The sequence below is a fragment of the Anarhichas minor genome, unplaced genomic scaffold (genome assembly GCF_050575085.1).
Source record: "Anarhichas minor isolate MPS153535 unplaced genomic scaffold, ASM5057508v1 ptg000033l, whole genome shotgun sequence".
NCBI lineage: Eukaryota > Metazoa > Chordata > Actinopteri > Perciformes > Anarhichadidae > Anarhichas > Anarhichas minor.
In genome coordinates this window covers 15320417-15346519 of record NW_027466479.1, presented here as the reverse complement: position 1 = coordinate 15346519, position 26103 = coordinate 15320417, and the positions used below count along the sequence as shown (strand labels likewise).

The window sequence follows — 26103 nt, the reverse complement described above, 5'->3', positions numbered from 1 at the left end:
TTATTCACCATGCTGGACTCTTGCTGGTCCACGACAACACCTATGTGAAATCCTTGAGCAAAGACAACATCCGTTTGAACTTGACCAACATCCTATGCTGCCCCGGAGGACATGTCGCACAGAGACACATAAAGTTAGAGGTTAAAGATGAAAGATGAAAACGAGGGCTTTAACATTGTGCCAGTGGGATTAGATAAACAGCCAGAGCCGCACATCAGCCCCACCGCCGCACACAACATGACAGCTCAGGTTCCCCCCTCCTGACACTGATAAAACATCTATTTACCTACATGTATTCCTCCTGTGCAGGTGTATGCATCGGCAGGAATATAAATGACGGACCTTCCTTTATGATCACCAAAAAAAAAGACTAAGTTAACTGTTAACCACAAACAACAGCGACGCTGCTTCAATGTTACAAAAACAAAAGAGTCAGACTTACATTCATGGGCTCGGGCTTCGTTTTGACGCGTGATGCAAATCAACTGAAATCCAGAAGGCTCAGGGAAATACAGACACTCTCGTTGCAAAATATTGCGTAAAAAAAACCATTTCTATCCCCCCCCCCCCCCCCCCACCCCCCACACCCACACGCTCGTAAATTGTCCGGGGACGGAATCGCCACTACAGAAGCGTTTGGACACACTGGAGCCGCTTCAACGCCATTGCAGGCAGTGGGCGATGCTGCCAGTCGCGCTATAGGGGAGTCGGTGCAATTTGGCAGCTCGTCTCACTGAGAGCTGCACTGTGGCCGCGTTTGCAGGGGGCAGGTCCGATACACGTCTGCAGTGTAGAAGAGCAAGCGTGCTAAGCTGGAATAGTAGCCGGTGATTTGCAAATGTAAAGCCCCATGTGACAGGTGCCGAAACCGTGCTGAACTGCGGCAATGGTTTGGTCCGATAATCTGCTGCGCGGAGGGGGGTTTCAGTGAGCTGCAGTCTGGCATAAATACCAGCACACAGGGACTGTAACTTCACGCGTTGCTTATTGTTCATCGATGGGGTTTGGGTGGGGATGATGGAGTCAAGGACCACTCCGGCTTGTATCCGTGGGTTGTTCAAATGAAGGTGTCTCAAAGTGTGGTGTGGGGACCACCAGGGGGCCTAAAGGAGTTGATGGGGAGGTAGAGACAGAAAAAAATGAGGTAAAGTTTGATTTCACTGCTCAGTTACTCATTAAAGGTCAGTCTGCTGAGAGAGATAAGGATAACTGATTTACAACATGTGCTCCTTCCTCTGTCTCATCAATCTATGCACAGACGCAACTGAGCATTAATTCAGTCTGGAGGGGGAGACATGTTTGAAGGAGACTTATTGTAGCCTCATGTAATGAAAAGAAAGACCCTGAATATCAAAGCTGGCCACTGAAGACCATCACACACACACACACACACACACACACACACACACACACACACACACACTAAATGTGGCAATATGGCCCAATACATGGCATTGTTGCTTACATACATACTTTGTAAGCACACATTACAGTCTTTATTTTAAAAAGTACCTTTTAATTTAAAGGATAATCTTAATTAATTCAAATGTAATTTAGCAGATTGAAATGTGCATATTCGGCACAAATGCCTATTCCTGACTTTATTTGTCACTCTCTCAAATCTCATGAAGTAAATCTCATTTATAAATGTGTGCAGTCATATAATCTGCCAAAATATGTGAATTACATTATTATGTAACCATTTCAGTACTGAACTCACTCACAGCAGCATATTTGTTCTCTTATTAATACAGTTCATGTACCAGAACCAGCATCTTGAATATAAAAGATTATATGAAAGAGTGTCTTTGCCGTGAGGTGTGTTGTTTCTGCTGCACTACTAGAAACACAGACCCCCATGAGCTACAGTTTGTCCCCATTTAGCAACAGCCCTCACTTCTGAGGAGAGTGGGAAACGTTGCATTTTGTCTCACTGCTCAAATCCATGACAATAACAGTGCAATTATAGAAACTTTCTGCAGACTATACTGAAACAGAATTGGACTGATATCAATCCATATCAGTCCACATGTATCACATCAGATATCAGACACATTTGGCCGCTATATCTTCCCTCTTAAGCCAAGAGGGAATGCTGTGTTTTCCAAGTCTTCATTACCACGAATATCAGCGCAATGCATTGAGATATAGTGATTGTTGTGATACGCTCACACGCAGTCCAATCATTGGCGATGTGAAGATGTTGCTAAGCAACCTAAAAATATAATCTTATGGGGATAAAAAGGGGAGGGTGAGAGAACAGAACAGCCTCGCACTGCAGAGCTCAGAGGATGGGTGGCACATGAGGAAGCCATGAATCCAGTTTCAAATACGCCTTCATCAAACAAGAGCCACGCAACGACCGCTGTCAGCGCGTTAGCCAGAATTAGGATCCTTTTTCTGCAGGATCAAAGTCCCACAGCCCTTTAGCAGGCCTGACTCGGAGCCAAAGGGGCCAAAATATGACCATCTGTCTGTCTCCGCAGGGGGTCCGGACAGATTGGAGTAGACTTCTCAAACATGTCTCTGTCCTCTAACAGCTGGGCTTTTAGGAGGTCATGATCTGGTGAGGGGACAGTCTGTGTCGGGCCATGTGCGTGTGAGTAAGATGCTGAGTCTGTCTTTACTTTGCACATGATTCACATTTTGGAGGCATTCGCTACAAATCATCAAGCTGATAGACTGAAAGGTAATCAAAGACGCCTAAATGTATGAATTTAGCAAAAGATGAAAAGATGCTTTCAGAGAATTACAATGTGACAGTGACATGTTATCCTAGATCAGAAATAGAGAGGTCATCAGAAAAGCAGCAGTCACTTGTATATATTATACTTGTATTTGATATACTGGCAGACTCTACCCCCCATCCCACAGAAACATGTTCTGTAGGCGTAACGCTCCTCTTCTGAGTCACGCCGTGTTTCTGCCCTATGTTTTTATAGAGACAACCATCTTTTTTCCATCCAGATGTTCAGCCAATGAGAACTCGTGCGGGTTTCCAGTGAAGGAAGGGGGCGGAGGAAGGAAGGAATGCTGCAGGATGCTTATTACTATGGCTGTCAAACCCAGTGGCGATTAGAATAAAACATCCTCTTTTTTTAATGCGAGGATGATGTGCACCATGTCCGCTGCAGCTGTGTCGGTGTGGCTCGGTACGGGTACGTATCGATTAAAACGGGTTAAAGATCCGGCAGTGTTGCCTTTTTATCCGTGCTAGTTAGCTAGCTAGTTAGCATGCTGCTGTGTAGCTACTGTGCTCATTTTTTTTTTTTCCCCAAGAGGCTGAGGAGGAGACATGGAAAAATGGCTAACAATAGTCATCTATACCGTTATACGGGTGGAGCTCCTAACGTGACACATTCAGCGTGTTTTGTACTGTTTGTTACAGCTACAACGATGCATATAATACCGTTATACGTTGTGTTGTTACGTTTCTTAGTCATTCATTCAGCTTTAATTAACGTTACCTTTGAGAAAACAGCATAGTTCCCCTTGCACAGGCCTGTGCTTGTATGCAGACCTGCAGGTGTGTTATGAATGCCTAATTAAGTAGCTAATGCTAGTTTAGCAGCTCAGGTTAATTACATGAGATGATATTATTACAGTGCTCCATGTGTTACTGCTGTGTATCACTGGTAACGTTGTCTGTAGGCAATATGTACCTTCAGTTGCCAGTTTATTAGGTACACATTGATAAAACTAACTCCTACCTTCATAAAGGTTGTAATGTTAGAGTTGTGATGTAAGTTAGTCATTGTAACAATTAAAAAATCAGCCTACTATCACTTTAGAAATAAAGACTCATGGTTTAGAAAGTCTAAATCAACAATTACTCTAATAATATTATAGATATTAGTTATTCTGTTTATTATTTTCTGTATTAATCCATTATTTGTTTGGTCTATAAAATGTCAGAAACAAATTGTAATAAATGCCCATTATAATTTCCCACAGCCCAAGAAAAATATCCATGTCTTGTTTTATTTGACCAACAGTCCAAAACCAAAATATATTAAGTTCACTGTCATAAAGAAAAACATCAAATCCTCACATTTGAGACGCTCTCAGTTTCTACACAACATACTCCCAGAAAACACGAGTTCATTCAGGCGTAACTTAACTTTTCTGTCTGCCACTGCTTCTTTATTAAGTTATTAACTCAGACTTAAATGTCTGAGCTTGGATGAACTTGAATATGAAAACATTCATGAAAGAAGACGTTGTAGCGCAGCTGAAGTACTAGAGTGCATTAAAAACACGCTTGTTCCATTCATGCTTTTATTCATTGATCCAGTAGTTTACATTGTGCATGCCTGTGATGTCAAACACACCGCTTTTCATGAGAGAAATGCCCGTATGGAGCGATCCATGGGCTTGAGGCAGAGAACAGCCCAGTACAGAGACGGTGAGTGAGTGGGTGTGTGTGCAGTGGTGCACTTCACGTGTTGACCCGCTGTCCCCTGCCCCCCCCCCCCCCCCCCCCCCCCCGTCATAACACAGTGACACGCTCAACTGGTTCCCCATTAATACTGGCATCATTGTTTTCACTTGTCTGCCGTCCCACAGACTTGGCCCACTTACATTCGCCGTAACAGCAGTTTACCAAATTTAAATTGTGCCTTAACCTTGTCCTGACTAGAAGTAGAATTTATCCTAAATCATTAACTGTGAGACAAAAGTCTATATCTTCTGTTTAACATGAAGCTGGTCCTTTATGGCACCGAGTCAACACTGTGGATGACAGAACGTCACAACAATCGCTTTGGACCAATGAGAGATTTACTTACCTTAATAGAGCACAAGAAGACTGAGCTGGCTGTTCCATGTCCTTAACTACAGCCCTCTGCTTGCTGTGACACCGACTACTTTCACTTCCATGTCTGCGTTCAGAACGACGAGGCTCAAACTCATCCGTGGTGGAATACCAAAGCTGCAGTCCAAACAGTAGCAATCCTTGTAGCCGGTGCTTCCCCGCTGAACACCAACGAAGCACATGCATCCTCCTGACCTGCACAACACGCACATACAAAGCTGATTCGACAGAGCTAAAGGAGAGCCCTCCCTCGCTTCTGCCTCGGCTAGCTAGAGGCCTCTTTTAGCTGGAGCCATTAGAGGGACAAGGGTGGTTTATTCTCTCTGCCCTTGCCAATCGCATTTTAAGGCATCGCTCCTGAGACTTCAGCCAGTCCAGGGTCAACCCAGAGAAGCATAAAATCTGGTTAGGCATTTCCACCTCTACCGCCTGCCAGTGATCTACGGATAAATGTGTGCGTCAGTTTTTTTATGATCATGTGTAGCTTGTTGTGTGTGTCAGCGTGCACTTGTCTGTCTTTGTCCTGCAGCGGGAGCCGACAGGTTAGTCTTCAGTGGACGGTCTAGCATTAACTTTAATTGGTGATGTATTATGTACTGTAGGAGCGCTGCAGTCCATCATCTCGAGAAGCTCTGGCAGAAAGTCAGCGCGCCGCAAATAAGCAGATCTGATGCTATTAGCAGAGCCTCGGCGTAGCTTAGTTAGTGATCTTTACTCACGCTGGCTGCTGTCTGAATGGAAGTGACTGCATTCAAACATAAGGCCGCCAGGAGCGTGTGTTAGGCCTAAACGCTCGTTGTTGAATCAAAAGCTTTTATGTTGACAGGTCAAAACACATTTCAAATCCCATAGGTCATTTCCTATTCCTCAGACCATTAGGTGAGACCAGGCCATCTGGGCTCCTTTGTTTGTGATCACACACATGTGTATACCACATCCAGTTGGTCTCTGAGCAGAACAGAATAGCCAGTACTTGACCGTGGTGCTTTGTGCGGTGAAAGCACTGATGAGGCCCAACGGGGTCGGGTAATAGAAAAGGAGCGAGCGCATTCAGAGTGGGATTTGCAGATCGACTCAAGTCATCACCGAGTGTGAGTGGTGTGCTGAACCTGAATGAGGTTTTATTCTCAGCCCCTGAATAACCCAGGTCCTCACGTCATGGGTGCAGGTACAGAAGGTGAGAGAAGCTATGGCGTGGATTAGTCCCTTTAATCTGCTCTTAGAAGGAGATGTGGTGGATATAATAACCTCAGGTTTAAGTAACACCACAATCAGCGGCCGCTACATGCTATTGATCGCATCTAGCTGTGACGGAGCCCGTGGGGATATGTGACATATGGCCAGTTCAGCGTCTCTGTTTGAGGCCACAGATGTAGCCCAGTTCAACATGCATACCGTTTTATCACACTCCCTGCAGCTCATCAGCGCGTTTAGATTGCAGTTAGGCAATTTGGCCTCGTAGATGTGGATTTCCTTAGTAATCTCCGACTTACTGTGTCACCTAATCTCCTGTAACCCCTTTGTGCACCCGAGTAATAGATAACGCTTAACAACCAAAGATCACATACTGACTGACTTCCTCCTTCATGGACACGGATTAGAATGTAAATCCTGCTTTATTACTCTGTTCAGCGGAGACTCTCCTTGGAAATCAGCTTCGGTTCAAAGAGAGGGACCACAGCACAGTAGAGACCCGCTGTATGTTATGATACTGAAGATAGTTGTATAGGTTTGATGGATGCTAATGGGTAGATAAGGCAGGAGATAAACAACGTGGGAAATCGGCGACATTTTGCTAGAGGGAAGACACACACACACACACAGCTTTCGCACGCCTAGCTGCTTCATGCGTCTCGAGTTATGAGTCTGCAGGCGAAAGCAGTTCAAACTCTCTCGCTATTTCTCATCTCCCTCCTTCTCTGCCTCCTTGTTCACTCTCATGGTGATTAAAACCTGAGTGCCCACCCACTGAGGGGAAAGAGAGAGAGAGAGAAGAGAAAGGGTGGGTGGATTAAGACAAGTGGGCAAGAGAAGAGGAAATAGTGAAAGGAAAAGATGCAAAGAGAAGGAGAGGGCTTTGCTAATCACCTCCAGCCTCACATTGTGTAAACTTTTGTTAACGGGCTGCCATTTTCTCAGCGATGCCCTTCACAAATACAGACTAAATGTTTGTGTTTGAAATGGAGTGGGTCCAAACAAAGAGCATAATGGAGACTGAGTGGGAGGAGGGCCTGGAAACAACTCTGCACAGTCTCATTACGGCTGATTTTACTCAGAGTACTGCGGCTCCTTGGCCCTAAAATGAATTGTCTTGCTTCAGCAGCTTGCTCTTATCATGTACAAAATAGTGGTTTTTATTAATTAGAGTTTACGCCTTCATGCTTGGCTGTTTCTGCTCTGCATCCTCATGTCAAGAGAATGCAGAAGCAACGCAAGAAAAGCTGAAAAATCTATTATTGTGGGAGGTATTGATTTGCAACGCGTGAAGTAGGTTAGCAGGTGCTTGTAACACATGTTTGCTTTATTAACGCCTTCTCTTCTTTTGTAATTAGTGCTGCTGGCAGGTCGTTGATAATAAAGTTGAAAACGTTCTGCTTCCAGGAGCTAATTTCGTTCTTTTTTTTCCCCTAAAAATCTGTGTTTCAGTGGTCACTATCTTGTCACGATCCCACGCAGACCGTAACGTCTACCCATCTGCAGGAGTGCTGTTCGTCCATGTTCTGGAGAGAGAGCACTTCAAAGGAGAGTTTCCTCCCTACCCCAAATCAGGTAGAGCACCGTGACATTTGAACATTCTGCACTGATTAAAAGTGTTGGCATTTGTCAAACATTTGTACGGTTACGACGGTTGGCGCAGTCGTTGTATAAATGCAGCAGTGCATTGTCCATTCATCATATTTCACCAGCAGGAATAAAAAGCTTGTAGCTGCTGTTGGCATCACATCCACGATTCAGCTAATGGCTCTAAATGCACATTTACTGAATTGGTTCTGGACCACAACGGATCATTGGGTCACCCCTCATTGAACGTCTCTGTCCGCAGGTGAGGCCAGCAGTGACCCGATCACTTTCAACACCAACCTAATGGGCTACCCCGACAGGCCGGGCTGGCTGCGCTACATCCAGAGGACCCAGCGCAGCGACGGAGTGCTCTACGGCTCCCCCACCGCACGTTATGTTGGGAAGCCCTCCGTCATAGAGGTGGGTGGCTGGACCACTTTCAACGTGAAGGGAAGGAAGAGGAAGGCATTCGTGCCTCTGTTTAATATGGCAAGGAAGGAACATGAAAGAATTTAAATGGAAGACAGTACCACACATTTGTAGTCTTCACCAAAAGCAGTAACACATTTCAATTTATTTTACTTAACACAACTAATGTGTATGCATTTAGTAGAAGCCGAGTCCAATGTTAGTCTTCAGAGTTAAATTCCATTATGTTTTTTTTTGTTAAGCTACTGTAGAAATTATTTTCCCAGAAGGCTTAGCGTTCGCAGCGACGCACCCTCTTTAACGGTGTCTCAGTCGGGCACACAGCCCGCGTGGTGTATCTAGCTCAGCCTTGTCCAAAAAAACTGCTGCCATATAAGCCGCACTGATCTGGGCTTAAACTTTCACCGCTGTGTGTTGCAGATTACTGCCTATAACAGACGCACTTTCGAGACGGCACGGCACAACTTGGTCATAAACATCATGGGCACAGAAGGTAAGAAGTGCCAGCGGAGGAGCTGAGAGCAAACAGACATCAGAATGTGCAACTTCCCTGATTAAATCCCGAGGGAGGAAACCCTGCCTTTGATTACTTTTGTCAACAAGAACATATTGTCTATAGATCTAACCATGTGTACCATAAAGACAAGTATCTATTTGCTGAGGACCCAGTGTTGAGGACATTTATATTATATATATATATATATATATAGTATAAATATCTTAGATGGACTGAAAGATGTGTCACAGGTTGGCCGTCATAAATCAGTATGATATGTTGTGGCTGTGTAAACACAGTCCTGTGTTAGTACAGTAAGTTAGGGTTATCAATTATTACGGCACATCTGCAGGAAGCAGCCGTTCCTTTGCATCTGAGTGACCTCACATCTGTGCATCTTGTATGTTTGCACAACAAGGCTTGTTGACGAGTCACGGTACACGCAGTTCAATGTGAACTGAATTGGCGGCACGCTCGGCAGATGTTCGCCGCGCGAACGTGACATCACTCTACCTTTTGCATGATGTCATCTCTGCCATCTGTGCCCCAAAAAGGGAAACCAAGTCATAACAGAGCGCAGCGAACAACAACCATGCAGCAGTAGTAAAGTATCAATGATGTCTTCGTCAGCAGGACACCACTGTGGCTGCCCCTCACGTCTTCTTCTTTCCCTCTTTCACCTCTTCTCTCTCTTCTTCATCCCTCTGCACAGAGTTCCCTCTGCCCTACCAGGCGGAGTTCTACATCAAGAACATGAACGTGGAGGAGATGCTGGCCAGCGAGGTGCTGGGTGACTTCCTGGGAGCGGTGAAGAACATATGGCAGCCTGAGCGCCTCAACGCCATAAACATCACCTCGGCGCTGGACCGTGGCGGCCGTGTGCCTCTGCCCATCAACAACCTCAAGGAAGGGTGAGGAAGGTTTGACTGGACCTGTATTGCAACGGTTGTAAATACACGGGGTGCTGTTCATGAGTAAAGATGATCCAGTTACAGCTAAATCTGACTTTAGATATAATTCCTCTTAATAACTCACACACAATAAACATGAGGTTTAACAGCCTGAAAGATTCTCTCCATCTTCGCCTCTCTCTCTCTCAATCAAACAAATTGCTTATATTTTCAGCCCACTCACATCACGCTGACATTTTATTTAATTGGGGCCCCGGGGATCCACAGTTCGCTGTGAATTAGATGAGTTCACTTGGCCGTCAGCGCTGACAGTTACTGTCAGTTACTGTCAGTTGTTCTAGTTCAGAGGGGAATAGGTAGCCCACGTGAACGGCCATAAGTTGTGCATCAAAGATTCATGCTGACGTTCTGGAAGATGAAAGCATGCAGAACGGTCAGTGGAGGAGAAAACGCTTTGACTATAACAGCATAAACGTGTAAAATGAGGCTCCATCTTCTCCTCTCCTCTCTCGTGCCTTGTGTTCAACTGCCTCCTCCTCTCCCTAGAGTGTACGTGATGGTAGGCGCTGATGTTCCCTTCTCGTCGTGCCTGCGGGAGGTGGAGAGCCCACATAACCAGCTGCGCTGCAGTCAGGAAATGGAGCCCGCCATCAGCTGTGACAAGAAGTTCAGGGCTCAGTTCGACATCGATTGGTGCAAGATCTCTCTGGTGAGGGTCGTCTTCTACAGAGTTGCCTGAATTGAACGTTGCTGTAGGCAACAGGTTGAACGCGTACGCCGCTCTTCAGCAATGTTTTTCACTTAACGGCGTCAATTAACTACGACTTATGTCTTCAGGTTGACATCAACAAAGTGGTCCCGGTGTACATTACCCGTCCCGACCCGGGAACCGGGATCCTGCCTGAATTTGGAGAATACAACCCCCCCTCTGAGACTCTGATGGGCCGGAACTACTTTTCAGATTTCCTAATCACACTGGCCGTTCCCTCCGCCGTGGCACTAGTCCTCTTCTTCATCCTCGGCTACACTATGTGCTGCCGACGGGAAGGGGTGTAAGTGTGCTTGGTCTTGTACTTTTTATGCAAATATTGCACCAGACACCCCCCCCAAAAAAAAAAAAAAACATTTGAGGAAAGTACAGCAGCTGTTACTTAAGTAATATGAGATCAGAATGGGAGACAGGATGGGTAGTGCAGGATATTTAAATCATAATCTGGACTGGAATTGCAGCTTGTCATCACCATCTAGTTGTACGGGTCCATTTCTATTGAGTTCCTCATGAATATCTGTCACAGCTTTTTGTTAATTCCGTCACGTACATCTTGATGTTTAGAAGCATAGCCATGGCATCCATCATTCTCCATCATTTACAGGCTGGGAGAGACGTGCCCCCTCGTTCGCTCAATGTTCCACCCCCCCCCCCCCCCCCATCACCATCACCATTTCCACTCTTGTCTTTACCCAACAATCCATTCACTTGTGTGTAGATGTCTCTTTGACTATTAATATTAGTATTTAATTCATCCATTTTGTTTTGTTTCTAGGGAAAAAAGAAACATGCAAACACCAGAGTAAGTGTTTTACCTCTCCTGTGTTTTTCTTTATTTTGGGGTCTGTTTCTGCCCCCCCCCCCCCTCCCCTCCCCCTCCCCCCTTTGGTTTGCAGTTTTGTCTTCTATGTTGTCATTGACGGCTTTCTCATAACCATTCATGTGCTCATCTGTGTGTTGACATCCGTTCATCCAATGGGCTGCTCCAAAAAACTCAATGGCCAGATGTAGGTTATTAATGCTGTAGCAGTAACAACTTGTTTAAACACACATACATCTTGAAGACTAAGAACTTATCTCACACCCTAAGTCAGACGAAGTAAGGCAGTCAAAGCGATAGGTAAGGGTGGAGGTCACATTGCTGTTGTGCATGCATGAATTGAGTGCAGAGCTCACCATAGCTGATGCACGTCGATTGCACATTCAAATATTTTTAAGTGTGTTACAGGTGAGACAAAGCAACACCACCGACCATGACAACACGGGCTACAATACATGTCGTCTTCACTGCCTCTCCCCTCTCCAGCATCCAGCTGGTTCACCACGGCTCCATCCAGAAGTCCAGCAAGGAGCTGCGGAGCATGTCTAAGAACCGGGAGATCTCCTGGCCCCTCTCCACCCTGCCCGTCTTCAACCCAGTGAGCGGCGAGGTGGTGCCGCCCATCCACCCAGACAACTATGAGACCACCAGCATGCCCCTCATGCAGACGCAGACGTGAGTTCAGAGAGTATTTGGTCGAAGTGGAGGGAAATTCACGTGAGACAAGACATTCGTGTGCACATGAAATGCACACATGCTCATTAGCAGGCACGCAGATGTATGGCTTATAGGCGTCATTATAGAGGGGAAATGTAAGTAAAAAACAATACCATTATTGTCTGAGCTTGTTTCCATGTTTACAGCTAAAGCTGCAGCAAGCCAGCCAGTCCTTTAGAAAATAAATAAGGCACCAGCTTAAGAGGTTCAAGCTGTCCCGTGATTTTTCCTAATGGGCTTGAAAACTTAGATAAATGCTGCTAATATAAGTACAGCACATGATACGAAAGGCTCTTGTAATGTATGTGAATGTCTGTTTACTATAATATCATTGTTGTTAATTTCAGGAATCTGCAAAACCAGATTACGATACCACAGCAGCGGCCATCAGGTTGGTCCTCCCTTCAACATGTCTGTAGTAGTCGAGCACCCTGAACGTGCAACGATGTGTTTAATGAATAAATATAGATATATAAATATAGATGCTCGATGTTTAAGCTATGAGTAGATATGATGGGGGTGTTCTGACAGCCACGTTGAATAAGATGACTCGATACAGACAATAACACATTTTGGAGTCAGTTATTTTTGCTGACCTGATCTACATCACTGTAAAGACACAAGCATGCAGACCTCATTCAATTGGACTCAGATTATTGGGAGCAAATATTTTTGGTGCGGCTCCACGAGAAGTCGGGCACGAGAGCTTTACTTCTCGTCGAGCGGCGCCTCAACGCCTTCAATTCAGGAGTTGGCGTGAGATCGCCCTCCTGTGTGCATGGTGTTCAGCTGCATGACTGTTCAAGCACTAACCTGCTGCTCTCTCTGTTCACGGCTAACAAAGGAGATAGTTATGTCATGTCAACATTTCGAAGGCTGGAGGTAGGCGCTGCAGATAACTCATGCTGATTCACGAGGTTTTTGATGAAGTTATTTCTGCTCATCTCTTCTGCTAAAAAGGACTGACAGCTTATCAATTCTTCAATGAGTACTCGCCAATAAGGTTTAATGTTGTTTTCGTATTCATTGTAGGTAAATGGTATTCCTGAGGAGAGAAAGGTGGCCGAAGCATTGGATTTGTGACCAGAGACGACGGATGTCGGACCCGACTTTGATTTCATATCTATGTCTTTGTTTTTTTCTAACACTTGTGCCAATCTGCATGCCTCAGACGTGTCTTTACAAAGATTTATAGTTCATATGCATTTACACCTTGAAGAGTGAGTGTGAGATAAGAGTTTAGCTGATTATAAAAACATCAGAATATTTTTAAATATTTGTAAATGTTTAAGTTTGGATTTCTACTTGCTTTGCACAATGAACCTCTTGGAGGAAAAGGGCGTTTTACATTCAAATGCTTTAGTTGTCATGTGTTATTAATTATATGTAATGTGTCACATAACAATAAATACTTTCAAAATAAATGATTTTCACCGTAAGTGTTTTTGTCCCAAAAATAAACAAGACACATGTAATGTCTGAATGACATGAAAAGTACATTTTTTTACCCCAAAAAAAAAGCCATAAAAGCACATTTTATGAAGGTATTAACAATGTACAACAGACATTTATAAATAATATGGATACATTTCACATTTTTAAGACACCACAAAAAAATGTACATGTAACATATTTCAAAGAGGCCCTCCACATGGGTATAAATAGTTGTTGCTTTTACGCGACCAAACAGATCTATTAAGGCCCGAAAAAATTAGCAAATTTAGAGCTGTTGATCAGTAACAGACGAGAAAACGGAGCAGTAGACTTCACATAACGAAAACTGCAACATGGAAATGCCATTTTCATCAATACAATGAGGTGATGACTGCTTATAGAAATTACAAATTTACTTCGCTCTTATTCAGAGAACACAACCGAGGCTGCACATCATCAGGTAAACGACAAGAAAGATGCGAAAAGCTGGAGACAAATTGTTCCACCGCAAAGAAGAAATGTATTCTTTGTGTATTTCTTTTAAGCAGAAGCTACATAAATGTAAAAAAAAAAAGAAAAAAAAACGATTGACAAAGCAATCTTTTACTAACCCCCATGGTAAATGAAAGAATTATTTCATAAGCGATGTAGCTTAGATCGTATAATATACATTTGCCAAGTGACCGTGACAAAACTTTCACCGAATAAAAATGTGCTAAAGTACAGAAAGTATCTGCACCGGTGGCATCTTGTTAAACATCGTATTTTACTGTAAAGATGAAAAGAAAATGCAGGTCTTAAAATGAAAGTGCTAATATCTCTTAAAATGTCTATGAGGATATATATATCTATATACAGTATATAGATATATATATCTATATATAGGCAAAGAGACATCCCCTATTCGTCAGCTGACAAAATAAACTATATGTTCCTTTAAGTGACACTTATACGTCCTCTCAGCGCATCACTTAGTAGTTGTTGTAAAAGTGGACGTAGCCCTGGTGCAAAGTGCCTACAGGCTACATCACAGATGTTGTGTGTGTGGAAGCCACGTTCGAACTCATTCAGTCTAAGAGAACGTGTGACAGCAGAGGCAGGGTGCATATTTAGCGGTTATTCCTATTGTACAATAATATGTGCAAGCTCCAGCAGGAGCTAGTGAGGCGTGTTTTTAAATCGACTATGAAAGGAGGACTAAAAACACTGCTGAAGCATTGCCGTATAAAATAAAGTCTCTCGCTCTGTCATACAAATATACACGGACTACAAAGTGAGCGAATAGGACAGACGAGTGTCAGACTGTAAAGGCTCAACCTCCGCTACGCGTCGCTGAGGCAAGTGATCACCTGTGAGCTGCTGGGATGGGTACGAAGTGATCCATGTAATACTTCCTTCACAAACAGCAGTCATGAGCGCAAAGTACAAAATTAAACAAAGCCCACCCCCCCCCCCCCCCCCCCAAAGAAAACAACAACAACCTTGTATAAAATATAAGCTTAATTTAAATCATTAAATACTGTACATATCACATAGAATTTCAGAGCTACAGCAGGTGACCACGGTACCTTTCAGCACAAGGCAAACATTTCTAAAAATCACTCACAAAAATATGATCGAAGGACAATCCACCTTTTGCAACAATTGCACTCCAAATATTCACTTTAGTCTCGACAGATTTGAGATCACCCAAGCCAGTTGTTGGTCCATATTTTGCACATTTAGATACCTACACCATTTTAAAGTCACCAGAAATACTGTACAAAAGACATTTTGATAGTAAAATGCAGCACAGTTGATTATTATTTTTTTTTTTTTAAGATATCTGAATATGTAGATTATGGATCCTGAGTGAAAACACCTTCATCTTCTACTGCCATGTGGACGGAGTGTGCGCCTACTGATCCCTTCCAGAGTGAGGTTATGACAGGAAGTTCTGTATGTGACAATAAACTTATTGTTTGGCTAAATAGAAGCAATGCGGCAAATATTCACACAGCAAGCACGAGGTTAAAACTGAAAACCTCTTGTTTTGTTTTACAGAACACTCTCTGCTCTTCTACTGAATCCAGATAATGTAAACGTTTTCGGCGTTTTGTTTTCTCTCTTGCAATTTTGCCCTGAAAAGGAGCAATCCGCTTTTTTCCCCGCATTTTTCTTTTATTCAGTGTGCGACTTTCACAGCAGTCAAATAGTACAGACTCTGCTCTGACGTGGGGCCAGCAGAGAGACACGGTCCTCCCACGGGTCCCCGTGTTGTCACTTAACACAGTCGAGGCCGTCTCCTGTGGCCACCAGTAGGCTAAACCACCGGGCCCGCTTCTGGCTTGGATCCGGACCTAACCTCAGCAAGGGGGCTTGGTGAGTCTGTTGTGCCCCCAACCCCCCTGTGCCCCCCCCCCCCCCCATCGAGAGGTGTTCATCAGGCACCGGGTGTGAGCTTGGCCAGCAGTAATACGACACTGAGGAGCCCAACGGCCCCCAGTCTTTTCAGCAGGGCCACGTTGTCTTTGGGGATGACCACCTGGGCCAGATCATTGGTGATGAGGGAAATCTCATGAGCCACGCAAACAAAGATGAAGGTGCTGACCATGATGTTGAGTGAAGGGTTTCCTGGGATCAGGACCAAAATACCCTTGGTGTCTGCTGCCAGCCAGATGTGGTACTGGCATATGAACAGCTGGGGGAGACAAAGCATATTCAACAGTGCGAATGTAATATGCGGTTGCCTGCAGGGAGCTACAGAACATGAGACACAGAGCTGTGAAGGACTAGTTTTTTTTACTAGTGTTGCTTCCATCCACATTTCATTACTGTGACCTCATCTTAGCTGAATTACTCATTTCTTGTATTGTTTTATGGTACCCTTTGCAAAGCTCTTTGTATGTAGGACTACATAAAAACAAGCTTTTAATGTATGATCACAGCTTTACAGTCAGGTCATGTCTTACCTCCAAGGAGATCTTTCCAAACCATGCAAAGAATGAGCTATATACAGAGCGGGCGTAGCCGGGAATGTTCCTGATGAGAATGAAGGCCAGAATCTGAAGACAAGAGAGAAGTCAAGGAGTCATTAACACTCAAGTTAGAGTGACAGACAGTCACTATAGTAATAACAAGTTTATTACTATTAAGGAATAGGAAAAGGGACAATCGTGACCATTTTTGGGGAAATGAGCCGTTCTTAATGATCTATTGCACTACTTAGAGGAGTTTTCGGGTGGGGACTGGCTTTACATAATGCCAGTACTATTTTTATCAACAAAGAAAGGCAACTCCCTTGTTGTTACACTCATAGTATCCTGTCATGCGACTAAGATAATGACATCTCAAGGCAAATTAAAACTGGGCATCAACTGCAAAACAACAGAAGACATGTTTTCTGTAAAACCACACCAGAACGAAAGAAAGGAGGAGGAAAAAAATAAAAAAACAGTTCAAAAAGAACAATACCTGGACCACAGAGATGTAAGGATGCATCTCGTTGCACTCGGTTTTGGTTTTGCAGCTGCTGGCCCATATCGAGTAGGTCTGGAGACACAAGGAAAAGGATAATTTAGCACGTTTTAAATCAGGAGCTGCAACAAAGACAAGCAGGTGGATAATTTAGATTATACCTAGAGCAAAACAGATGTGCTATTTACAGGATTCAGATCATTAATACAGCATCAAACAGTAATCAGCTCTGTAAAGATGTAGCTGAGTAACGTCTACTTGAGCAGAGAATGAAGCCGCTCACCGTCTGTGTGTGTTGTTATCAGACCTTCTACTTGTTTTGTTGACATAGCTGGGTTGGCCGCGCCTGTTTTTAGTTAATGTTCGTGCATGTTAGCGTACCCCACTGGCTAGCTCAACGCGGCCGCTCTGCACTGCTCTCATACGGCGGTTACAGCTGATAACATTGTTGTGGAATCGTAGCACCAACCCTCCAGTTTCCCTGTCAGGTAAACACTGTTAGCACTTTTAACCTAGTTAGCTGCGAGCCGCTGGCTCAGCCGTCGCCATGTTAAGAGGCAATAGAAATCCTCCCATCATGTTACCTTCTGAAGAACTTTCTCAAGACATACCTAAAACCATTAAGAGCAGATGATTGTGTTGGTCAAGGCCAGGTGTGACATGCATGTAGAGTAAGTAGCTGCTTTTGTCAGTATACATTTTGTTCATTTAGTAAAATAAGATTTGGAAAAAGGACCTGAAAGATGACCGCAATCTAAAATAATAAGTCTAAAGCTCAGTACTGGCAGAAACCCAAGTGTGAAGAGTCTTACTATGAAGGAGACGACGGAGAGGAAGAGGAGCAGGTTGGAAATCTTGGCAGAGAAGAGCGCCTCTCCTTTGCCCTCCGTCAGCACCTGGCACTTCTGAAGCACCAGATAGAGGAAGGCAAATAACATGCCGTGTATCACCGCCTGCAAAAGAGCCATCACCACATTAAAACAATTGGTACACAGTGTGGAAAAGCTTCTGATGTAATCTGCGTTAACACATTATTCGAAATGTGATATGTCGCTAAGACCGAGTACTGAAATGGGGTACAGCTGGAGTGAAACACATTTGACTTACAAATCGGTCCAGCTTCCATCTGAACCACCACTCGTGGATGCTTCCGTTCAGCTCAAAGAGCGCAGAGATGGGCCAAACAGAGAAGATCCGCTCAAACAAACCCTGGAGTAAAAACACAAAAACATGAAGACTAAATAGGCATGTCTAGGGAGCAAACTATGCATTTGAGTAAAAACTATGACAGAAGTTGCATATTTGGACATTTTGCTTCATTCGGGCTACAAATCCTTCATTGAAAACAATCTTGTATTTAAAAGTATGTAACATTTTCTCTCAAACTGAGCGGTGCAAATACATAACTATTGAAAAAGTATATTGAAATCAATATAAAATCTAATTCAATTTTGAATTTAAAGTTTTACGAGCTCAAAATTAAAGTGAGGTTGCAATTCTGACTGGTGGGATTAAAATATTGAAAATTCACCCACCTGTGAAAAGGCAAAAATGCAGATGAACAGCAGGAGGCCCAGTAACTTCACCAAGACCCCAATGTGCCACAAGCCACTACCTGTACAGAAAACAAGACCGCCATTGGTGAAGAGGTTTTTCTCAATGCTGCTAACATTTATGACAGGTATTCACAATTGATTGAACAAATCTTGTATGATTCACATGGTTCCGGGACTTCTTCCAAGGGTATGGCGCATGCGAGTGACACCTACCGTTGGCCTTCTTCTGAAGGATCTGAGGCCACATGGCCAGTATGGCGTAGATGACGACAAACCAGAAGGTGACCAACGGCACAAAGTAATAGAACTGGTAGGGTCTGTCCATTACTACACACAGCACCAACACCAGGAAGTTTAGACGGAAAAGTACCTGGAGTGAAACAAAAACAGAAACATACGCGGATCAATCAATAACAGCATCGCACTGACAACAGTCCAAACTAAATACATGTATTTGTATTAATAATAGGATGGTATTTCATTCTAAAAGTACAAAAATATTAGTAACTGAAGTCAAACTCCTAAAAGTAGATGCAGTACCAGCTCTGAAGTTAAGCAATGTACTGCTGAGGACAGGGACAGCAGCAAAATGAACCAACATCTGTTTAAGTGTACGCTATATTTACAATATTTTCACATTGCTTTGCTGTCCGAAGACTTTTTCAACTGGGAACTTACGGTGTTTACATTTATCTGTGCTCGCTTCAAAGCCACAGGACTCCTCGGACAAAAACAGCAATTTTACCTCTCAGAACACAGGAGTTGCTCGTTTACCGCTGACTCAATCGGTTAGGTCGTTTGTGTTATTGCGTGACTTTGGCGAATCTGAATTAACCCTTTAAAAACACCAAAATCACAAAATAACACGGACAAACTAACTAATTGAGTCAGTGGTAGACAAGCAACACCTGTGTTCTGCGGAGTGTAATGACTGTCTGGTGGCTTTGAAGAGAGCATATATGGCAGCTTCAGTTCACAGTGAAAACATTCTAAATATAGCGCAATATAATCGCTGATAATGATTATTTTAAGTGGCTAATATAAGTTTTGCTGCTGCCCCCGTCCACAGCACAGCACTATGGATCACTACGCCTATAGGTCTCTTGTATAAAATAGGTTTACCAAGATAAAGAGTGATTGCATATCCTGGTTAAAGTATAACCGACTGTATCCTCACCTGGCACACTCTATACAGTCCAAAGTCTCCTTTAAGCCAGAAAAAGGAAAAGTGTCCATAGCCGGTCTGAAAGAGGTACGCCGCCACCAGCACCCGCACGTGCATGTACACTGGAATGAACTGAAAGAGAGAAGAAAAAAACAAATGTTCTCTGCCTTTACATCACATATAAATGTACAGTGCTTCAAAGCCGGTTACTCTCAAATGTATGTGCGATGACGTAATTACTGTGGCACTCACAGCGCTGGCTCCAGATATGTGATAGATGAGGATGACCAACTGCATCCAGCCTTTCCACTCGTCTGTTTGCTCACGGTTGAGGAATTTGGTCTGTTTGAAAAAAAAAAAAAAAAAAAAAAGACAATAACGTATTGAATTATAAGACAGATATTAATCGTTTAAACTTGGTGCATCTTTACCAACAGCAAGGGCAATCTAATTTTTGGGGAACATTACGACGGTATGTTCTCCTACCTTAAAAACTCATGGACACCTTTCTTGTGTTTTTACAAACAGTTAAAAGGTTTGTTAAACTTAGAAATTAGACTTTATAATAATGTCAATCATAACAGATGGAACAATTAGACTAGAAAGACATCCAGCAATCAACCAAACTGGTCCGAGCTCACCATACCTTCAAACTACATCACACAGCTGATGGATACATTTGTCTTGTAGACAGATACAAATTTAAAATTACATAAAACATATTTTTTTTCCCCACTAGACTTAATATTATGCTGAAGTGAGACCGTGTTGTTCTGTAAGTCTGCTTCCCCAAAATAAAAGAAACATTGCGTTCAACAGTGCCATCTCACCTCCTTGGTGTTCTCATTGTAGAACACTCCCAGGACAAACATATAGATAAGAGGGATGAAGAACGTGGAGTGAGTGTAGAACTTCTGCTCCTTCATGAACACGTCCGCTCTGTCACAAAGGTAGAAATAGCTCATGATGACGCCCATCCTGCAGAGGGCCTGGAACGGCGCCTTTGGACCCAGAGGGGCAGCGGCGGTCGCCGGCTTCTTCTCCTCCAGGCTCTCTACGTCTGGAGGCACGGGTCGGCGGTGGCGGTTCTTGCCGAGGACGTGGAAGACCAGGAAGACCACGCCCGAGCCCAGGAAGAAACACAACGACAGCATCTGCAGGAGGTTCGGGGGTGGCAACGTCTGGCAGCAGGAGCCGTCGATGGGCCTCAGTAGCTTGTTGCACAGAGAGTTCATGAGGACCATGGCTCCCTAACAGGAGGATCACACAGGGTGGTAGTGGTGAGTGAGGTAAAGTCATCCTTTACTACCAACAACACACTATAAATAACATACTCTACTACAAGTCAAATGAACGTACGGTAACTTAAGTAAATAATAGGCAGCAGAATGGCCCCTGTCCCTGTTTTCTATTATTGGATCGGTATTATAGATACATTCATGTGTAAGAAGCATTTTATTGTTGTAGTTAGTCGTCAAGGTGAAGCTAATTTAACTGCTTTATATACTGCTTGGTGGTTTGGTTGCCATCATTTGCAACAGCTGTTTAACGTGCACCCCAAAATAATATATTTGTAATATTTGTTGCATTGGTGATTTTTTAAATATTGCTGTTACAACAGACACCGCTGCACATGAATTGGTGCATGTACTGGCAAGCCCAAAGGCATCTGTTTCAGAGACATTTGCGAGGCAAATGAAGTTGTTTGACTGTGGGCAAAACTTTGAACGGGACATTTGTGAAGTCCTGGGAGGCAAAGTATCACGCCATCTTTGAGCTGGACGGGAGTTTGTACTGCAAAGCATGTACAACATACACACGACATGTGTCACCTTTCATTATCAAGCCAGCGTTAAACTGCATAATATCTTAAATCACTCAAAATATAAAAAGGTGACCAAATCAGCAAGCAGAAGCTGATGCCATTTAAAAAAAAAAGTAATTAGGCTCAACATGAACTCCAGGATACCTAAAAACAATTGACAGGACAGAAACTGACTCTCCTGAGATGACATACAGCACACTTTAGAAAGAGCTGAACAGGTGGAGAGTACTCAGATCTTTTACTACATTTAAAGAAGCAATACCACAGTGTGGAAATACTCTGTCACAAGTAAAAGCAGGGTTGAGCAATACTTCAATACGACAATTCAAGTTTTACCAGGCGGTTATTTCACAAAGACACACTACCACTACATTTAATGAACTACCAGAAAACATGCTATATTGTGATATGAAAAGATATATAGTGATGGCAGATTTTGTCGCCTCGCTCTAATTCAAAATCCTGCATTCAAAATTCTACTTAAAAGTAAAAAAGTATTAACATCATAATACACTCAAACTATCAAAAGTGAAATAACCTATTTGCAAAATGTCCCATTTCAGAATTTCCGCTTATTGTACTTAGTCAATACCAAGACCAAGGCAGGGAGAGACGAGACCTTCAAAAGGTGGTCTTGAGATCAAGCCCGATCTCGAGTACAACAACACTACCTCTAGTCTAGATGAACAGATTTGAGTAATAATGCAAGGACTGCACTGTCACAATAGCTGAAACCAAACCATTGAACGGAACAATCTAAAAGCCACCAAATAACCTTAAATGAACAGAAATCCTGCCTACCACATTCCTGGTGCTCTCGGGCAGGTGCAAGCCGTCGCCCGACTGGCCGATCGTTTCCAGTGCAGCCTGGCGGGACGCGGCCAACAGCTTGACCCGGGACCTGCCGTTGAGCACGTCCACCGCCGCCTCGTTGTACAGCTCCAGCTGTTGATTGGTGATCATCTTCCTGTTCTCACTCAACACCGCCTCATTAACTGGGTCTAGACAGACGGAGGTGTGATGGCGATTTGTGCAGCGTGAAGAGGAAGAGAGATTTGGTTTAGAGGGTGCATGTACGAGACGTTGATATTCACACAATCCTAAAATCGTGCGTGAAATGCACAATTATGTTAACTTTTTGGTCAAAAATACTACTTGGGACATTAGGATTTAGTGATGACACTGCAGCACCTAACCACTATATCTGCGTAAACAATGCTTTGCACCATGGAGTCGTTTTAATGGTAATGCAGTTCGACATGAGTGCAGTGATCACATCAGAAACTTGTCACTGTGGTGGAGGGGATAAGCAGCTTGAAGGTGAGTTTACCTTGCAGGACCCAATAGACCTCTGCATGGTCAGCCAGCTTCTCCAGGTGAGCAGCAATGGCTGTCAGGTTGACTTTGTACTGCTGCAGCGTCTCGCTGCTGCCACTGTGCAACTTGATGGACCACTGTGGGAAATGGATTCATGGATGGGATTAAGATTGACAGAACTCAGCCACCACCTTGTTGTGAAATGGGCAAGCATTGCTCAACACTCATTTATAAAGCTTACTGTTGCAGCACCAAGGATGACAACATCTGGCTTTGCTGAACCTTCCTGCAACACACGAGAGACGTTACAATCAGTAAAGTAAATGTCTTAACCACGAGACAATGTCAGGTTTATGAAACTTCCTCGATTACTAATGGTCCTTACTTGAACTTGACGTTTATACTCACGTTTGTCCATGATATCAAGCGCTCCTTCATTGAATTATTTGCCTCTGGATACCACAGAAAGTCCTACACACAAAGAGTACGTAGATGTTTTATCAGGGAATGCTTTTACAGACTGAGAAAAGGAGATAAAAACACATCCATAAATAGCTCACCACATTGACAGAGGAACTCGCCACTTCAAAGGAAATGTCCTCGTGCTTCAGACGTTACATGTGGACGGACAGAGAGAAAGTCTGTTAGGCAAATAGCGTTCCTCTTTTTTCCCTCCTTGAGATCAGACCAAAAATAGTTACAGCGGCTGAATGATTGCAGTGCATTCCAGTGCTGCATTTTTTGATAGTATGTTGTATTTTTGGTTGCAGTACATTTTCTCAATGCTACCCATTTCAGGGTTTCCTGCAGGTGCAGATATTCAATGAAATCACATCTATATAGATGTGTAGTGTGAAGAAAAGACTGTTTAGGGTAAATGAAGGAATATATTTGGAATGTCTGCACTTGATTTGTACACAGGTGAGATTCACATCTGTAGATCTTTATGCCATACATCATCAACTCTTGCCACCTCTGCTGAACAATTTCTAAAGACAAACCCTGGGTTTACCCGGTGCTTCTTCTCATAGTTACCTTGTTTCCATCTTCTCTTCGCTCAGGGTCGATAATTTTGACGAAGGAGTAAAAGAGCTGCCTGATTCGTGAATCACCGACAAAGGCCACTCGCTTTTCAGCAAGGCAGGTTTTGGCTTCACTGTAGGACAAAAATGACAGTGAGGAATCTGCAAACCCCAGTGAACTGCAGAGAACAACCAATCATGTGTTGGGTGGTTCACTGCATTTTCTAACCTCATTAAAAGCAGGTTTTATCACTCCTCCACCCTTACAGACACTTATAGACAGACACACCCAATGTATAACGACTACATCCTTGTTCATGTTTGTCTCAAACATACTGTACACATGTGACATTGCACAGTTACTTTAACTCACATGCTTTTGTATTTGTGCATCATGCAGCCGTACGGCTGCCATACGTCCTCCCCCAAGTAACGTCCTCTGGACAGCAGCCGTTCACATGAGTCTCCGCCTGGAGGCAAGACACAGAAACCCCCCCCACCACAGTAAGACCAAACAAGAAAAGACACCGCTCTTGCTTTCACACATAGCTCCTCTGTGACTGAAACCTGCTGTCTCAATGGCACCCTTGCTTTTCATTCAGTGCTGTCAAAAGACTAGTATACAATACAGGGCTCTGCTAGGGGCCATAGTACAACATAAAGCCATCAGCAATTCAAGCTCAACCTTGAATCTCTTCAGCTATTCATTTGTGTGCAAAATGAATGGAGCCATCAGCAACTGAGTCAATCCATAAAAACATTTAGGATCTGCGGGCTGACAAGGCAGCTGCTCTGTGTACACACAAACACACACACACACACAGAGGTCTGTGGATCCTTTTCATGAACAAAGTCCACTCTAAGATGGGCGTTGTGTATAACATTCTGATATTTAATAATAATTAAACTCTGGGATTTGTGCCATCGCTGTCATCAATATTTAAGGGTGTGGGACAAGATAAATGAGATCCAGCGTGTTGACAATGTGCGTCTTTGATCGATGCAGCAACTAATCTTTAAACGACGAGCCAAAGCAAACTTATCAAAGACCCGAGGAAGCAGGCTGCTACGATGCTGTTCAAAACTACTAAAGTTTGTTAGTGTTACTACACCAAAATTACTGCCGAGCTGTACTGATAATCTAGCATGCAACTTACTTGCCATTTAAATAGCAACTCATTATAGACTACTTAAAAACGTCTTTATGTCAGCTGCTAGCGTGTCCTGACAGGAGCATATCAACACAGCTACATGCAGTGTTAGCTTTGCTCAGCTAAGCTAGCCACACAAAGCCGATTTAAGTTCGTGCAGTTAGGCTAACCGTCGGGGGGAATTGTGTCAATATATGCAACTACCTATTTGCATTGTCTAAAGCGTGCAACCCGTGACGTTATGTCTCACATTTGAAAAGTAAACACCGGATAACGGCACTGTACCGACCCGCAAAGTGAAGCGCTCGCGGACACAAACAAGCTAGCTGTAGCTAGCTGGCATTAGCTAGTAGCTGGTTGCTCTGGCGTTAGCTGCACCAACAGTACACTTCAATAAAAAGGGAGACCACTTACCGCCATAGTACCGCGAAGCTGTGTGAAACACCAGGAGTAAAATGACGAGTACCAGCGATATCAGTTTGGCGTTTTTGATGGTGAAATGATGGTTTATCTCTCGTTTGCCCAGGCTATAGGCCAGGACCGCCATCTTTGCTCCTCCATGACAACAAGCACCTGTGCGGTCTAACAGCGGCACTCCTCCCTGTGCGCCATCCGCCGGGTCTGCGTTTTGCGACACCACCTCCTGCTTCTCCATCACCGCTGATTGTAGCAGGTGCAGATCAAAAATAAGTAGAAATACATAACATAGAGTGTCCCAGTTCACAGACCGGTGTAAAAGTTCGGTGCCTTCAAGCAAGAGTTTGAAAACCAAACTTGAATATTTGCGTAATTACGCACCGTCCGGGAGTTGTGTGAATCTTCTGTACGAGCGCAAAAAAGTATTAAGACATGTCAGTCTGTAGAGAGCTTAATGCATTACCACCGGCGGGTTAATTAAGAGAACACAGATTGAATGTAGTTTTGCGAGTTTTTAAAGTAGGCATCAGGTGACTTGCTGAACCTGTTTGGAGCTGAAAGAGCGTTGTGAGTTACATCAGCTGTGTGTTTACTCTCTGATCAAAGTGTACCTAAATCTTGTGGAGCTGAATATGTTGGCACTTTAGCTCAGGATTTACTGTATCATGCACTGACTTCCAGGACAGTGATTTCTTTTAACTCCCCTGAATAAAGACAAACATATATGGCTTGAGTTTAAAAATTGCAGTATTTTTCTAACTATTTATGGAAAATGATCAACGTCAGGCCCATGTTGGAGTGGAGGGGGAGCTGTGCCAAGTATTTATACTGTAGATCAGCTCCTGCTGTCCACCGATAAAGTTCATATGAAATACTCTGGTTATTGTGTTTGAAGGACGTGCTGAATAATGTGCTTACATTTTTGTAATCCACAGAGTTGCACTCGTTTTTCCATTACAATCTGTGTAACCTTTCACATTCTAATTCCACACTTGGGTTTCAAATGACTTTTCAGGGTCTACAT

The 26103-nt window shown here is 43.6% G+C and overlaps 3 protein-coding genes across 7 annotated transcripts in view; 1 reads left to right on the top strand and 2 right to left on the bottom strand.

Moving 5' to 3' along the window:
- ppp1r9a (protein phosphatase 1, regulatory subunit 9A) overlaps positions 1–11047 on the bottom strand; it is a 54981-nt gene extending 43934 nt beyond the window's left edge. The window contains exon 1 of the mRNA XM_076105518.1: positions 4788–11047. The gene's annotated coding sequence lies outside the window, so the exon portion shown is untranslated. The remainder of the gene's footprint in view (positions 1–4787) is intronic.
- sgce (sarcoglycan, epsilon) lies at positions 2989–13160 on the top strand. 4 transcript variants are annotated; one of them, XM_076105521.1, is made up of 11 exons: positions 2991–3158; positions 7460–7582; positions 7857–8014; positions 8444–8516; positions 9232–9430; positions 9977–10139; positions 10268–10482; positions 10975–11001; positions 11506–11694; positions 12084–12127; positions 12581–13160. In XM_076105521.1, the coding sequence occupies exons 1-11, from the start codon at positions 3110–3112 to the stop codon at positions 12643–12645; spliced, it is 1305 nt and encodes a 434-aa protein (XP_075961636.1). In that variant the 5' UTR covers positions 2991–3109; the 3' UTR covers positions 12646–13160. The 4 variants fall into 4 exon arrangements, with proteins under 4 accessions (XP_075961638.1, XP_075961636.1, XP_075961637.1 ...); XM_076105524.1 differs by having other exon boundaries at positions 2992–3158; positions 12769–13160; XM_076105523.1 differs by lacking the exon at positions 10975–11001 and having other exon boundaries at positions 2989–3158.
- Positions 13161–13208: 48 nt separating this feature from the next.
- On the bottom strand, positions 13209–25400 carry casd1 (CAS1 domain sialic acid O acetyltransferase 1). Of its 2 annotated transcripts, XM_076105519.1 has the most exons (18): positions 25077–25396; positions 23885–23981; positions 23525–23645; positions 23050–23094; positions 22898–22960; positions 22731–22775; positions 22503–22626; positions 21974–22173; positions 20178–20597; positions 19600–19689; positions 19360–19479; positions 18396–18552; positions 18162–18241; positions 17734–17835; positions 17439–17579; positions 16624–16701; positions 16122–16214; positions 13209–15850 (listed from the first exon to the last, which is right to left on the bottom strand). In XM_076105519.1, exons 1-18 carry the CDS (start codon positions 25315–25317, stop codon positions 15593–15595), a joined length of 2475 nt encoding a protein of 824 aa, XP_075961634.1. In that variant the 5' UTR covers positions 25318–25396; the 3' UTR covers positions 13209–15592. The 2 variants fall into 2 exon arrangements, with proteins under 2 accessions (XP_075961634.1, XP_075961635.1); XM_076105520.1 differs by lacking the exons at positions 18162–18241; positions 18396–18552 and having other exon boundaries at positions 25077–25400.
- Positions 25401–26103: the final 703 nt, after the last annotated feature.